This window comes from Vitis riparia, chromosome 7, assembly GCF_004353265.1.
Source record: "Vitis riparia cultivar Riparia Gloire de Montpellier isolate 1030 chromosome 7, EGFV_Vit.rip_1.0, whole genome shotgun sequence".
Lineage (NCBI taxonomy): Eukaryota > Viridiplantae > Streptophyta > Magnoliopsida > Vitales > Vitaceae > Vitis > Vitis riparia.
The window spans coordinates 5,920,384-5,935,402 of NC_048437.1; the positions used below are offsets into that span (position 1 = coordinate 5,920,384).

Below are 15,019 nucleotides of genomic sequence, written 5' to 3' on the forward strand. Positions count from 1 at the left end.
GACTGGTAGCTTTGAGGGTTTGGAAGAGTCTGGAAGAAAGAAACCTGGAAGCCATGAGTGTGATGAAGAGAGGGGAAATCTAAAGCGACGGTGGTGAAAGCGGAGGAATACTTGTGAAGGCAATCACCGCCTGACCCACAGAGAAGATGGTGATGCCGAGAGAAACGTGGCTGGCTTATAGCCTTTGGATTAAGAAATATGATAAGTTGAAGAGTAAATTAGACGATATAGCGATATACAGATACAGTGGACTGATAGGGATAATAACCCGGGAGGTTTACCCGTTATATAGTTTCTATGAAGGGTCACGTCTATGGAGAAGGTCATAAAATTTCTGTGCAAGATCATCCATGTAAATTACCACAGAAATTATCAAATAAAAAAATAAAATGTCTTCTATGAGGTGGAGAACCTCTAAAAAGTTTCTTTCTATGTGTCCAACAAGGAATCTAATAAGGCAAAGGAATTTTTTTTTCCTTTTTTGTGTATCCAACAAGGAATCAGAAAAGGCTAAAGAAAAAAAACAATTTCAAACAATTTCCTTCTATTATTAAAAAAAAAAAAAAAAAAACAAAGAAACACCTCAATTCAAGAAAATGCCTCTATGAAGCTTTTGCTTTTATGCATCCACCAAAGAAAAACCTCATTTTATGAAACGAAGAACCTTCAAAAAGCTTCTTCTTCTGTATCATTATGGGTTATGAAAAAGACTTTTCTTCAATGCATTCAAGAAAACCATTCATTATTGTAGATTTTTTTTTTTAAGTTTTAGAACTAATATTGGGGTTATATTGTTCATGACTTTAATAGTTTAGATATGACAGATTAGATCTAACATATTAAAATAGGTTTCAAAAAAGAAAGTTCATATCTATTATGTAATCGATTTTTTTTTATGATTGTTTGATATGATTTTTATCATTTCGAAAGCAATAATAACAACATCTAATTATTTTCCGATAACCATTGACTATTTGACCATTCTTTTAATTAATTCATAGGATAAATATCCTAAATTTATTCTCCAATAATACATTAAATACACGATAAAAGTGTATTTGTAATGTATTCTAATTTCCAAATTCAAATGAAATTGAAAGTTCTTAGCCATCCTTGGACTGAATTCGGTATTATTTATCGTAGCAGAACAATGAGATTCAGATCTACTCCCACGGTCCCACCCATGAGTTCAATCCTTCAATAAATAGTAACGAATCGAAGCAAAAAGCTTCCACGCGCTCTGAAAGAGCGTCAGCAACACCACACTCCCGAACGTCTGTTATTTATTTATTTATTTATTTTAATTTCTATTTTCTATATATGTGTGTATATATATATATATATATAAGGAATTGGCAGATCTGTGTCATGCTTGCTCTGTTTTATCGCGTTCCATTCGTTCGTTTGTTTCAATAATCCTTGTCAAAGGTGGGTCTGGCTTCAGAATCAGAAAGGTTTGTTGTTGTTGTTGTTGTTGTTGAAGTGTAAGTGGGTTTTGGTGGTATGGATCTAGAGTTTCTGGGTTTGATTTTTAGAGGAGATATGAGTGTTCTTTGTTCTTCAATTTTTGGGTTTTGGGTTGGAGGCTGAGAGCTTTGGGTCCTTTAATGTTTGTCAGGTCTTATTTATTGCGGTTTTCAATTTCATCGACATGTCTTATTTTTAGTAACTATCCATGTTTATGTCTTTCTTCCGCTGCGGATTGTTGATATTGTTAACATGATGTTTAAATTGTTCTGCACTCAGATCCTAGGAGATTGCATGGTGAATAGAGAATCTTGTTTCGCTCTGTCTCCCTCTCTCCTACGTACCATAAGATTGCTTCTGTTCAATTTAGAGCATCCATCAATATGCTTCATGTTTTCTGCTTTGTGCCTAAATTAATGAATTGCTCTGGTTTCCTTCTTAAAAGTAACTTTAGTTGGGGTCTTTTCAAGAATATGTTTTGGCTTTTTAGGTGATATATTTCTGTTCATCATTTGGTGTAGGCGATGATTATATGTTGTTATAGTTACTATGTTTGCTTTGCTGGGAGAATTCTCCATTGATGTTGTTCTGGATTGATTAGATTTTTCGATTTCATAGATTTTGAAGCACTCATATAGTGTAATTCCGGCAGGTGGTGGGGGACGCAAGTTAGAAATCCATGATGTTCAGGCAATCACCTCGGAGGAACCAGAGATCCAAAGGTTTTAAGGTAAAGCATGCGGTGCAGATATGTCTTTTGCTTGGAATCTGCATCTGGCTGATTTACCAAGTCAAGAGCTCCTATGAGAAGAAGGCAGCATTTGATAAAAGTGCACAAAACTCAGGGAAGGTACAGAATGTCAATGAGATCCCGAAGTTGGGGAGGAAGGACCTCAATCCTCAATTGGAGGAAAGGGGCATTAAAGATGATATGCAAAGGGGGGAAGAGGAGGAAGAAGAAAACAGGACTGAGGAAGAACCAAGCAAGCCTGAAGAGAATGAGGATATAGGAAAAGGGGGTGGGGATGATGAGGTACATGAAGGTGATGAAGGGAAAACTGAAGAGGACGCTGAGAATAAAGGTGATTCTGTGGATGGAGAGAAGGAGGGGGAGGACAGAAAAAAGGAGGGTGAAGAGACTGAAAGTAAAGGGGAGGAGAATGAAGAGAGCAGGGAGAAGGAAACCAAAGAGGAGGAGAGTGAAGATGGCCAACAAAAGGAAATGAGAGATGAGGACAGTGAAGAGAACAAAGAGAAGGAAGCCACAGTGGAGGATAGTGAAGTGAGTAAAGAGAATGAAAAACAAGAGGAGAGTGAAGAGAACAAAGAGAATGAAAAACAAGAGGAGAGTGAAGAGAACAAAGAGAAGGAGAGTGACGAGAAGGAGAATGAAAATAAGGAAACCAAAGAGGAAGAAGGCAGTGAGGAAAAAAATATGGAAGGGAACGAAGGTTCATCAGAGGATCAGGCAAATGATGCACATGACAGCAACAATGAGGGCGCAAGAGAGGAACATTACAAGGGGGATGACGCTTCCAGTGAAGTGGCCCATGAAGCTCAACATACAACAACAGGAACTGAGAATGATGCTTCAGAGAACTCGAATGAGGATCAGCCAGACAACAAAAATACTGATGGAACAGAGCAGGAGAATACAGCCAATGGCACTGAGGGTTCGGAAGTCAACCAAAATGTGGCAGTTGACGAGAACAATGCTTCAATTGTGAAGTCCAATGAAGAGAGTGCATCGGAAGATGGCTCCAGTGCTACTTTGACAACCAAAGAATCTAATGAAGAGCAGCAGGTCTACACAGATTCTACAACAGTCATTGCAGAAACAGTAGATAATCCAAATCCTCAAGGAGATGAATCAACCCTGAAAACTGTTGTAATGGCACAATCGGAGGAATCCAAGACAGCTTCCAATGGCGAGAATCCCACCACCACAGAGAATCCAGAGGCAGCTAACGGAGAACCCTCTACGGATGAAAATTCTACAACTTCAACCAACGAGCATGATGATGCAAGTCACAGCAAGACTGACACTAATTCTGAAACAGAAGGAGCAGAAGAGAGTACTACATCCTCCAATAGAAGTGGGGACGAAGATGCAAACAAGGAAGAACCAGCTGATTCTTCAAATTCCCAAGAAGAGGCATCCTCAAACACAAATGCCAATGAGCATGATGATGCAAGTCACAGCAGGACTGACGCTAATTATGGAACAGAAGGAGCAGAAGAGAGCACTACATCCTCCAACAAAAATGGAGATGAAGATGCAAACAAGAAAGAACCAGCTGATTCTTCAAATTCCCAAGAAGAGGCATCCTCAAACACGAATGCCAATGACAATTCAGGCCAAAATCAGAATGAAGACTCTGTTCAGGGTGAAAAATCCGACAGCAATTCTGGAACAGAGGGGACAGACGAAAAGGTCATATCCTTGAAGACTGATGAAAATACTGATGCAGACCAAAAAGAAGCAGTCGATTCCTCTAATTCTTCGAGCACCCAGGGAGAGGAGGCAGCGTCAGAGGCAAATAACAATGCTGATGCAGGGCAGAATGATTCGGGTGATTCTTCCATCCCTCAAGAAGAAAAAGAGGCTCGCACAGATCTGGGGACTTTGCCAGAGATGAGTACCCAAAGTACTAACAGTGAAGATACAGCTGCAGAGTGACATTCCTTTATTAATTTGTTGTGGATTAAGCTCTCTCTTTTCTCTTTTTCTTTCTTTCTTTTGGGGGTCAATTCTTGATTTGTCAAGATAAATAAAAATAGCGTAGTAAGGTTTTTGCTTCCATAGTTGTATTGCTCTTCATGATATGGAGCTAGTGTATGAATATCTTCTCAACTCTGTGAGGCCAGAAAATGTTGAGAAGTTGAAGAATCGAATTATCTTTTATATCATTTTATGTATAGCCCACACTGAGACCTTGAGTTTGCAATGGAGTGTCATGGAACAGACAAAAGCCTGTCTCCTTTCGCCTTCCCCTTTTCTTAATTTGATCACAGAGAGAGTCCAACATGGGCCACCAGCTTGTTGCTTGCAAGTTCTTGGCATATAATGGTCTACTTCAAATTCTTACATCCACATGCAATGGTTGTTTAATTTTCCACAATTTGTTCCAATAATTCTAATTCAACACCCCTCTCTTTTCTGATTGTTTTTCCTATCTTTTTCAAAGATGGATTGATATGGGCATTGATTGAGATTTAAATTTGAAGTAGAAGAAGGCTAGCTTGCACTCTTCCACACCACTTTATTGGAATTGAGGTGCCAACCATATGGCAAGTCAGATCCCAAGATTGGTTTCCCAATCCCCATTGCAGATGAGCTTTCCCCATTTGCAAGCCCACCACACCCATAAAGTTGAAGCTAAGCAACAAGAAGACTCGGCTTCTGAGTCAAAATTGCAAAGCAAAAAAACACCTTAAGCGGTTAATATTAATATTAATTAAGACTACATTTGATTGTGCACCTTCTATTTTGACTCACAACCTACCTCTAAGCTCATATCATACTTTTTTCATATAAATTTAAACTAATTAGGTTATGTTTGATTCTAAAAAGTAGTAAACAAGGAGAAAAACGGTCCGAGAAGTATTTGAGAAAGAAATAAAAACATATTAAGGAATATGATTTTCTCATATTATATTTTATTATAAAAAAAATTCAAAAGAAAATCACATATAATAAAATTAATTAGAGATTTATGTTTTTTTAAATAATTTAATCTATGTATAAAAGAGTTAAAAATAAGTAAAACAAGTTTGAATTAATATGTAAAAATAATTTATTAATTTTAAATCTATTTTTTATTTTTCATCATTTTTTTTCTATTTTCTTTTTCTTATACTTTCCTTCAATTTTTTTGGAAACCAAACATGGTCTTAAAAGTAAAATTTTAATTTATCAAAATTAAAATATTGGTAAATTATAAAGATCATTCTCATACTTTTTTACCCATATCTTGATTTAGTTCTAAGTTTTTTTTTTAAATGATATCTATCTTATACTATACTCAAATGATAAATAAATCTTATTATTAAGTTTTTCAATAAAAAAAGAAACTTATGTGTCAAGTACTTTGAAATAATATCCATCTTACGCCATACTCAAATGTCAAATAGATTTTTTTATTAATTTATTTTAAAAAATATACAAATAGATAAAGAAACTTATACAAGAAGTACCTAAATAAATTAGAGACACCTGAATTTATTATATAAAAATTTATGCAATTATATATGATTCCTCTTTAACATATGAACCTGGCTTAAACTTATATGAGAAGCACTTTGAAACAATATTAATCTTACATCATACTCAAATATCAAATAGATCTTTTTATTAATTTTTTTTCATTTCTTTGACATTTGATTATAACTTAAAAGAGTATCGAAAAAGTTTAGGAACTAAATTAAGGCATGAGGGATGGTGTAAGTACCATTTTTTTAATTTATTGTCAAAATTTTACATTATATTAAAATTTAATACACCAACTTGCACTTGGTCTCCCATGTGTGGAGGTGTTCATATTTTTCCTACATAGCTACTATTCTACAATAATGCATCATCTTGATATTAATGCTCATCTTCAAATATATTTTCCATCTAGTAACAAAATATGGATGTCCAGTTGTGTGGAAAAAATAAAATCTAAAATCCAAAGTTAAAAACTCCAAATTTAATATATTTAACAAAAAATAATTAAAATCTCACATACTTTTCAATCATAATTTCATATACTTTTAAATCAAAAGTGATACATTATGAAGATAATACCTCTGATTTGAAAGAGTATTACTTTAGATTAAAAAAAATGCAAAAAATTTTAATTAGTTTTAAAGAATTCCATTATTTTTCTTTTGAAAGGCGCGTATCAAATCAAAACACACCCTGTCTACGGCAGGAGGTAAAAGAGGCCCAATGACAAACAAAGTACATAATAAACTTTGATGACATGGATAAAGTGCTACTACCGTCTAACGGCCTAACAATTTATGATAGAGAATTAATTGCTATTTCCCTAACAAACCTGTGACCTTGCTGGCTACAATATCTTAATCGAGGAATTGCTCTTCTACCAACCAAACAAAAAAAATTAAGCACTTTAAAGTATCAAGGCAAGGTTGAGGACATTCCAAATGTTCATAAAATCTTTATTCAGCTGCAAGATTATGAGATGGCAGATTCCGGAAACACAGCCAAAAGAGGAAGAACAAAAAAGAGAGAGAAAAAGAAAACACCCTGCATCAACATTGCAGTCCCAAAAGGATCACCTTAAGGCATAATCAAAGTTCTTACATGAACTTCCGGACAAATATCCAAGGCAGTCTTAAAAGCCCTGATGACAAAGGAGGAATGTACTAAACAATCTTAATTGCTAGAAATTGCCATCAATGGTGCTGTTTCGTCTCAAAAAGACCATCTGGACCTGCACATCACAAATGATGTATCAAATGAGACATCCCAGAGACCAACGACAGGTCTCAAAAAGTTAAGTAAACAGTGATTGAAAATTGATAAAACCAGGAACCAAGGGTACACCAAAAAGAATCTGACTTCATAATCAAATAGGAAAAAAAAATCCAAAAAATAAATGATGTGCATGTATAAACTATGATTGCAGCAGAGCATATGGCCTTTAATAGGAAAGAAAAAATCAACTAGTTGATTTCAAACACTGAATACAGATGAAATATGGTTAAAAGTTCAAATATTGAAAAAAAAAAAAAAGGAAGAAGAAGAAAAGAACTGCAAATGGTAGCATCTTCCTCACCATAATTTTGTAATCTTCTCTGTCAATTTTTGTCCACAAAAATGTTTTAAGGGAAATTTTGAATACATTGTGGATTCATCTATGGTTGCTAAGAGAGTGAGAGTTTAAGTTCAGGAATGAAGAGATTGTTTACAGTAGTTTTATATTGTGGATTTTAAATTCTGTATATCAAGATGAATTCTAGGAGTTTAAACAGAAAATGAAAAATCACATCCATCTAGTCCATGGATGTGTGTTATTTCAACTTTATTATTCTTTCTTTCATTTTGGGGGGTGGGGTTGTGGTTAAAGACGAAATGAGTTTTTCTTTAAGGTTATAGTGGACTTTTATGATACTGCATCCATTTCTATACAAATAATCTTGTATAAGAGGTGCCCCATAAGAATTAGACTACTATGGTAAAACTTCTATAATACCATAATACTCTTGAGACCAAGAGAAATTATTATCGTAATGGAGGGATTAATTTATCAGTAAATGAATACTTTATTAATTTATTGATAAATATGCACATTAATTTAGACAGATTATTATGTTTCTACTATATAATACTTGTACATGTATGACTTATAAATCCAAAAACAATGGATATAGTCAAAAGTTAATAGTTTTTTAAGACACTCTAAAAAAAGAAGAAATGATCATTAATTGTAGAAGATAGGGCGAGATGATCATAAATCGTAGAAGATAGGGTGAGATGATCATGAATTGTAGAAGATAGAAAGACCCCTAAATGAAAGAGATGTGATGTCAAAACTTAATGCCCCAAAAAATAAAGAAGTTTCAAATATGTGATGATTTTCAGAAAGAGTTTAAATGAGAAAAATATATGTTATAAAAAGTTACTCAATACTATGTTATGAATATTAGTTTATTATTTTTTTATGGACTTCATCAATTATTAATTTATATTTCCTTGAGCCTTTAAGGGTTTCTAAAAAAATTATTATCTTATACATTTAGCAAGGCTATTAATTTAGTACACTAACCCAAGTTGAGACCAAAAGATTTTATTATTTAAGCAAGATTATTAATTTATTGAACATTTATTTATTGGGATTTTACTGTAGCTTTAAAAGGAAAACCATGTAGTATTTTATCTACAAAACTAGTTATACCTTTGCTAGTGTCTTCCATGCTCAGACTTGATGGGGCGAAGTGAGTTAGGGATCCAAGAAATAGAAAACCTTCTCCAAATCTACAAAATTTTACTTTCAACTATTCTCAAGCAGTTTCTTAGGGGTCCCTAATAAAATAATAATCAGCATTCTAGGTGTACAACCTTTTTGAAATGGAAGTAAATGTAAGTAATGGTATGACACCTGATACCAAGAGCTCGTTATCTCAAGGACTTTAAAAATTATGCCTAAATTTCATTTGAGGCATACATGCTAAGTTGCTAACCAAAATAGTGCTTTTACCAAAGCCAAATTTCAGACAAGCAATTAAATTCAAACATGCTATGGCTCTGAATAATCCAAAACAAATGCATCCCTAAATAACAATGCTAGAATCACTTATCCAAATCATAAAAAGGATTGCAGTCTTATCTACACAAGGTTTAATTTTTTTATAAGCAGGCAAGAATATATTATAAAATTTAAAGAGAAACTATAAACTAAGGTACACAAGATGTATACAATGGGAAGTATAATTCTATTTTACCCTTTTTATTGGCATACTAAACTCCAATGTGAAATTTGGAGTTAATAAACTGATTGCAGAATTCCAATGTCATTTCTTTTTTCTTTTTTCTTTTTCTTCTGTATGTGTGTAAATATTCAAGGTTGGGGGATGCCAGGATGTTCAACTCATCAGATACATTGCCAAAAACATATATTCAACTTCCACTCCAAAACAACAACTTCAATTGAAAATAATTCCCCCAATTAGGCACCTAAATATCTTTCTTTCATTTGATATGAATGGAGCAATCAGGTCCAACCAACTCAAAACAACAAGACAAGATTGCCAAACTCAGCCAGCAACAGAAGATAATAACAATTGATAAGGTTGCAAGCATAAATAAAAATATGTCCAAAAAATCTAATTAAATTTGATAATGCAAACATAAATAAATTGATACAGAACATACCCCAGGGAAACTCCTTATTACGAATGTGCAAATAATCATACCGCTGCATACACGTTTATGAAACAAAGTAATTCAGAAATAGTTGAAATGCAAGAAATAACTCCAATAGAATATCAGAAGAAAAGCAACCAATAGGAGCTGTAATCATCCACAATAATATGAAAGAAAGCTTACAGGGGGTTCTTCATGGTGGGGATGACCCTTTGATAGGTTAACAACAGCTAAGACAGTGCATGTAGCAATGCCTAGGTAAGTAATCTTCTCCCATTTTGCAGTCTCACCTGAAGGAAGAAATTTTCATCTTTAAAAATTGTGCAATCAATTGCATGAAGAAAAACAAAGAAGAAGAATAACAGAAATAAGAAACCATCAATAGTCCCTATATATACAAGAAGAATAAAAATAAAATAGGAAAAATACGGCCACATTCATGATTATCCTTTTTTTCCTGAGAAATGTAGGAAAACAATGAAATCAAATCAAATCAAAATCTTGGACGAGATTTTTCAAAAATGAGTATTATTCATTGTTTCCGCTGGTGAGGTGACTTTCATTTTCGATAGCATTAAAAAGAAAAAGAAAAAAGGAAAAAAGAAAAAAATGAAAAAGATTGACACAACTTTAATAACTATATAAAAAAATCAAAACCCTCAAATTCCTAATATATATAGTAAGCCATTAGGAACCCTAATTTCAAGGGTTTGGCTCGATATACAATGCTCAAGGAGGAAAATAAATTAGAAATCACGCTGATGAATCAAAATCAGACACCAAGACAATTAAAAAGAAACAATAGGAATAATGACAAAGACTGTAAAGGGTTGGATCCGATCAAGAGATGAGAAGAAATTACGGGCATCGTCGTGGCCAGCAGAGGAAGAATAGTTCCTCTTGGGGGCAGCCGCCGGCGTGCGGCTTCGAAGAGCTGTTCGAAGACCAGATCTCACCATCGCCATCGCCATTTTCAATTCTGTCTGAATCGTGGAGGGCTCGCTTGGCTTCAAACCCTTTTATTGCTCTTCGGTGGGGATAGAAGCGGTTCACACTCTACAGTTCGTCAGGTTACCTATAAAATAATGCCATATCGGCTTAACTGGCGTGGACGGTGGATGCGAGCCAATTAGGATTCTGGGCCCAATTCTCAAAGCCCAAGCCCCAGTGGTTTCTGTGGGGTGGGGTGTTGGGTTGGGGCAGAGCCCAAACTCATTTGACCTTTGTTGTTAGCCCAGCCCACGTATACCCGAAAATCTAAAGGCCGAGCAATGAAGAGACGTAATACACATGAGGATGCATCTAAATAATTATTTTTATAATACGTATAGTCATTTTTCAAATCTAAACTTTTGTCTAATCATTATTTTAATTAAAATTTTTAAATCAAAATTTATTATGATAATTTTAGATTTCAAAATATTTAATATTTAAAAATTAAATTTAATCATTTTTAATAATAAGTAATGATTAATATTATATACTTTAAGCTATGTCATTCATAATGAAACAACTTCTCTAATAAAAATTCTAAAATCTCGCTTTATTTATCATTACCAATTATTTTTGGGAAATTAAACCGGTATGTTATATAGGTAGAGATTATAGAGAATTTATCATATTATATTAAATGTACGAAACTTTTGTGAATTATTTTTTTTATCATATTCAATAATATGTATATATATTATTAAAAAAAATAATTTATAATAAATGATTTCCTTTAAACAATTTTATAAATAATTTAAATTAATTAAATAATATATAAAAGAACATAATATACAAATAATTTAGTTAAAAATATGATATTAATGGATAAGTATTTATAGATAGATATATCAAATATATTATCCAATAATATTTTATTATATTAATAGATAAATTGAAATTTATTATGATAATTTTAGAGAGGTAAAATATAAATATTTTAATATTTAAAATAATTTTAATCATTTTTTATTTTAAAATATTTTAATAAAATATTCTAATATATTTATAATTAATCAACTAAATAATTTTAATATAAAAATATCTTCATTTATGATAATCTAGTCTAATAAATAATATATGATATATACCTTATATTAATATTGTTTAGGGAGAATTACCCAAAAGGGTGGGCTGAGAAAAATAATGACTATGAAGGCTTCTTTTAGAGGATAATTTTACCCTTAAATATGTTTTCTATATTATTTATAAATAAATTGAGATTGTCAATGATGTGGGGCCTATATATGATGATAAGTACAGGTTGATAGGCAATCAACAGTACATTTCTCAGCTTGAAAAATTTGTTGTCACTTTTGAACATGACTGTTTAAAAATTTGTTACTTGTTTAAAAAAAATTGAGATTTTTTAAAGAACCTTATAAAAAAAATAATTTTTAATATCTCATAAATAAAAACCATATCCTAAAGTTATTATATCGTTATATATATAAAACATATAATTAAAAACTTTGTTATCATCATATAATGAGTAATTATTTTTTACGAGCACTCATCAATTGAATAATATATAAATATTCAATTGACTAGCACACACCTATTAAATGGAATAACTCACAATTATTCATTGGGTAATATAGCATGTGAAAAAATTAAATAAAAATAAATTAAATTATGTTGTAATATATTGTAATGATAGTGTATTTATATTATAAGTATAATGCATTTATGTCGTATCTATATTTCATTACAAAAGTAATAATTCTAAAAATGTTTATTCATACTCTATTGGTATTAACACATCGTATCAATATATTAACAACATTTATTTAGTGTTTTGAAATTATTTAATAATTTTTGTATGTGTATATATATATATATATATATATATGTATGTATGTATGTATAAAAACTACATAAATTCAAATTAATATTTCATTTAGTTTTATAAATTAGTTATGATATAGGTATGTTGTGAAATATGGTATGATCATACAAAATTATCATTTTTATAAAAAATTTCATAAATTTCCTAATTATGTTTTATTGTAATGTAAGTGTATTTATATTGTAATTATAACATATTTTTGTTGTATCTATATTTTATAATAAAAGCAATAATCTTGAGGATCACCTTTTACACCTTATTAATATTCAATATATCAAATATATTAACATCATCCACTCGATGCATTGAGAAAAAAAATTTATATGAAATTTTTTTTTTTTAAAAAAAAACACTATGCAAAGGAAAAAAATCATATAAATTTTTTAAAATTATTTTATTATAAAAATAAAAAATGATTAAACCTTCTATATAATTTTCTTATTATTTTTAGAGAATCTGAATAAAAAATTAAACATTTTATCTTTCATGAATTTAATACAAAAACATAATTTATCAATTTAAAATTATAATATATATATATATATATATATATATATATATATATATATATATATATATATATATGAAAAAATCATCATTTTTATTATATAATTATAAAACTTATTTTTTTCTTCATAAAATTAAAAATTAGAATAAAAATAAAAAAGGTAAAAAAACAATAAATGATATTTTGAAAATCTTTTTTAAAAGTATTTTTGTTTTAAATGGTAAATTTAGATAACAAATTATATATAATTGTAAGGGTTAAACCTAAAATTTTGATTGAAAATTTAAATATCAATAATTACAATAAATATGAGACCCATGTACCATAAATGTATTGACAAATCAAGTGAAGTGCTTTAAATGCTTTGAATTTTACAATTTTTGTTAAAGGGCAATTTTTGTATATTAAGCCTATTAAAGTCCTCTCCAAGAATTATTAAAAGAGACCACCCTTTCTAATAATTGTTCTACCTAGCCCACCCTTTTGGGTAATTCTCCCTATTTTGTATACCAATTATATTTAGACACATCCCACAAAGTTTTCTATATGATTTTATTACCTTTATTTTTTCCTTTTTTTTTTAAAGAAAATTTTCAAAATATCAAATTGATGCTTTTGTTTTGTTTTGTTTTTAAAAAATAAAATAAAATAACTTATTTATTAAATAATACGATTCTAAAATCAATACAATCCTCAAAATAAATACAACACAATCTTTAATCCTTCCACAATATAAATTTGATCAAAATGAAATTCAATACAATCCTATGAATGAATAGGGTACAATTTTTAAGCCTTCCACAACATCAATCCAATTAAAACTCAATGCATTTAGTGCTTCACAAAGAGCTGTGAGCATTGATTGTTGAGAAGAGCTATGAAGAACACTAATCTAGTGTTGGGCAATAGAGCAAAGATTGTAAAACCTTAGAGAAAAAGGAAGTATGGAGTAACGGTCTTAAAGAAAATATCACAACTATAAAGAAGAGTCAACAACAATGTCTCTACTAGGAAAACAAAAAATTAAAAACATTTAACGCCTTCATAAGAGAAAAAAAAAAAAAATCTCAAATCTTTAACAAAAGGGACAAAAATAATTTAATTAGATTTTGTCACTTATAAATTAAATTAAATGGTGAGACATTAAAAAGGAAATAAATTTTTTATAGATTTATTTTTGTTAGACAAAATTTTGGTTAATCTTGATTTTGATGATTATAAAATAAAATTTAAGACAAATAATTACTTTTTATGTGTGATTAAGGGAGAATATTGCAAAGAAACAATATAAATCAAACCTAAAGAGAAGGCTTAAAAAAAGGACATTTCAAGTTCAACTCTTAGAATCTTTTTGTAAAATTGTTGATTTACTAGGATTATAATGCATTAGTGTACTAGGATTATAATACATTAAATTTTTTATTTATGCACTCAACTCAGTTGAATTCATCTAAGTGTTAATGTATAATTTGTTTCAAAGAAAAACCTAAGTTTTAATTTAATAAGTTAAAATCTTTTTAAAAGTTGAGCTAATAATTGTTATTGCATTTCGATTTCAAAACTTATTTTTTCTTCAAATTGACCGAGGTATAGGGTAATTGGTTGAATTGATTAGGTTTGATAGATCAAGGAAAGTCAAATGTCCCTTTAAAGCTTACAAGACCATTTCAATCTATTGGGCAACGATCATCTTAATAGCTAGTAGTTGTTTCAACTGGAAGATCGCCCCCAAATTGTGGCTATCAACTAATTTCATGTTGGATTCCAATTTAAAGGCTTTGTACTTATTATAAGGATTAAAATATTGAAAATCACAAAAATATTTGTAGTTTGAAATTAAGAAATTTTAAAAAATATTGACGCAAATTCTAACAAAAATATCCATAATGTGGAGATTAATCAAGACTCATAAAATATTGGAAAAAACATATACATACATCATATGTGTTTGATATAATATATGATGTTTAATTATCAGAAATCGTAAACACATTTACTATTAAAATGGTGATTTATTTATTTTATATATATTAGATAAAAAATGGTGATGTATATAATTATTTGTTTGGTTTCAAAATATTTATGACTTATTTATAAGTCTCTATTTATTAAATATTTAATTACTAATTTATTGTACAGAAGATATAAACTGAACTCATTTAGAAAGTTGTCTTTTTTTTTTTTTTTTTTCTATTATCAATATTTCGTTAGATAGCATTTAAAAATGAGATAACTGTATTTATTTGAAAACAAGATAATTAAAATTAATTAAGTTTATTAAAATTTTATTTTTATAAAAAAATAAGAAAAACTTTAAGATACAAAATTAGTACAT

The 15,019-nt window shown here is 30.1% G+C and overlaps 2 protein-coding genes across 4 annotated transcripts; one reads left to right on the plus strand and one right to left on the minus strand.

Moving 5' to 3' along the window:
* Positions 1 to 1,338: 1,338 nt before the first annotated feature.
* Positions 1,339 to 4,457, plus strand: LOC117918619 (dentin sialophosphoprotein-like). 3 transcript variants are annotated; one of them, XM_034835399.1, is made up of 2 exons: positions 1,339 to 1,428; positions 2,120 to 4,457. In XM_034835399.1, the coding sequence occupies exon 2, from the start codon at positions 2,147 to 2,149 to the stop codon at positions 4,145 to 4,147; it is 2,001 nt and encodes a 666-aa protein (XP_034691290.1). In that variant the 5' UTR covers positions 1,339 to 1,428; positions 2,120 to 2,146; the 3' UTR covers positions 4,148 to 4,457. The 3 variants fall into 3 exon arrangements, with proteins under 3 accessions (XP_034691290.1, XP_034691289.1, XP_034691292.1); XM_034835398.1 differs by having other exon boundaries at positions 1,351 to 1,454; XM_034835401.1 differs by lacking the exon at positions 1,339 to 1,428 and adding an exon at positions 1,498 to 1,618.
* Positions 4,458 to 6,603: 2,146 nt separating this feature from the next.
* Positions 6,604 to 10,366, minus strand: LOC117917370 (cytochrome c oxidase subunit 6a, mitochondrial). Its single transcript, XM_034833615.1, has 4 exons — positions 10,203 to 10,366; positions 9,524 to 9,630; positions 9,350 to 9,392; positions 6,604 to 6,908 (listed from the first exon to the last, which is right to left on the minus strand). The coding sequence occupies exons 1-4, from the start codon at positions 10,309 to 10,311 to the stop codon at positions 6,871 to 6,873; spliced, it is 297 nt and encodes a 98-aa protein (XP_034689506.1). The 5' UTR covers positions 10,312 to 10,366; the 3' UTR covers positions 6,604 to 6,870.
* Positions 10,367 to 15,019: the final 4,653 nt, after the last annotated feature.

What these genes read in the sequence shown, in the direction of transcription:
- LOC117918619 (XM_034835399.1), top strand. Translation starts at nt 2,147, where the DNA reads ATGATGTTCAGGCAATCACCTCGGAGGAACCAGAGATCCAAAGGTTTT.
- LOC117917370 (XM_034833615.1), bottom strand. Translation starts at nt 10,311, where the DNA reads ATGGCGATGGCGATGGTGAGATCTGGTCTTCGAACAGCTCTTCGAAGC. An exon ending in TGCTGGCCACGACGATGCCC is followed by an intron (nt 9,631 to 10,202) that starts GTAATTTCTTCT and finishes TTCTTCCTTCAG; the next exon opens with GTGAGACTGCAAAATGGGAG. An exon ending in CCCACCATGAAGAACCCCCT is followed by an intron (nt 9,393 to 9,523) that starts GTAAGCTTTCTT and finishes ACGTGTATGCAG; the next exon opens with CGGTATGATTATTTGCACAT.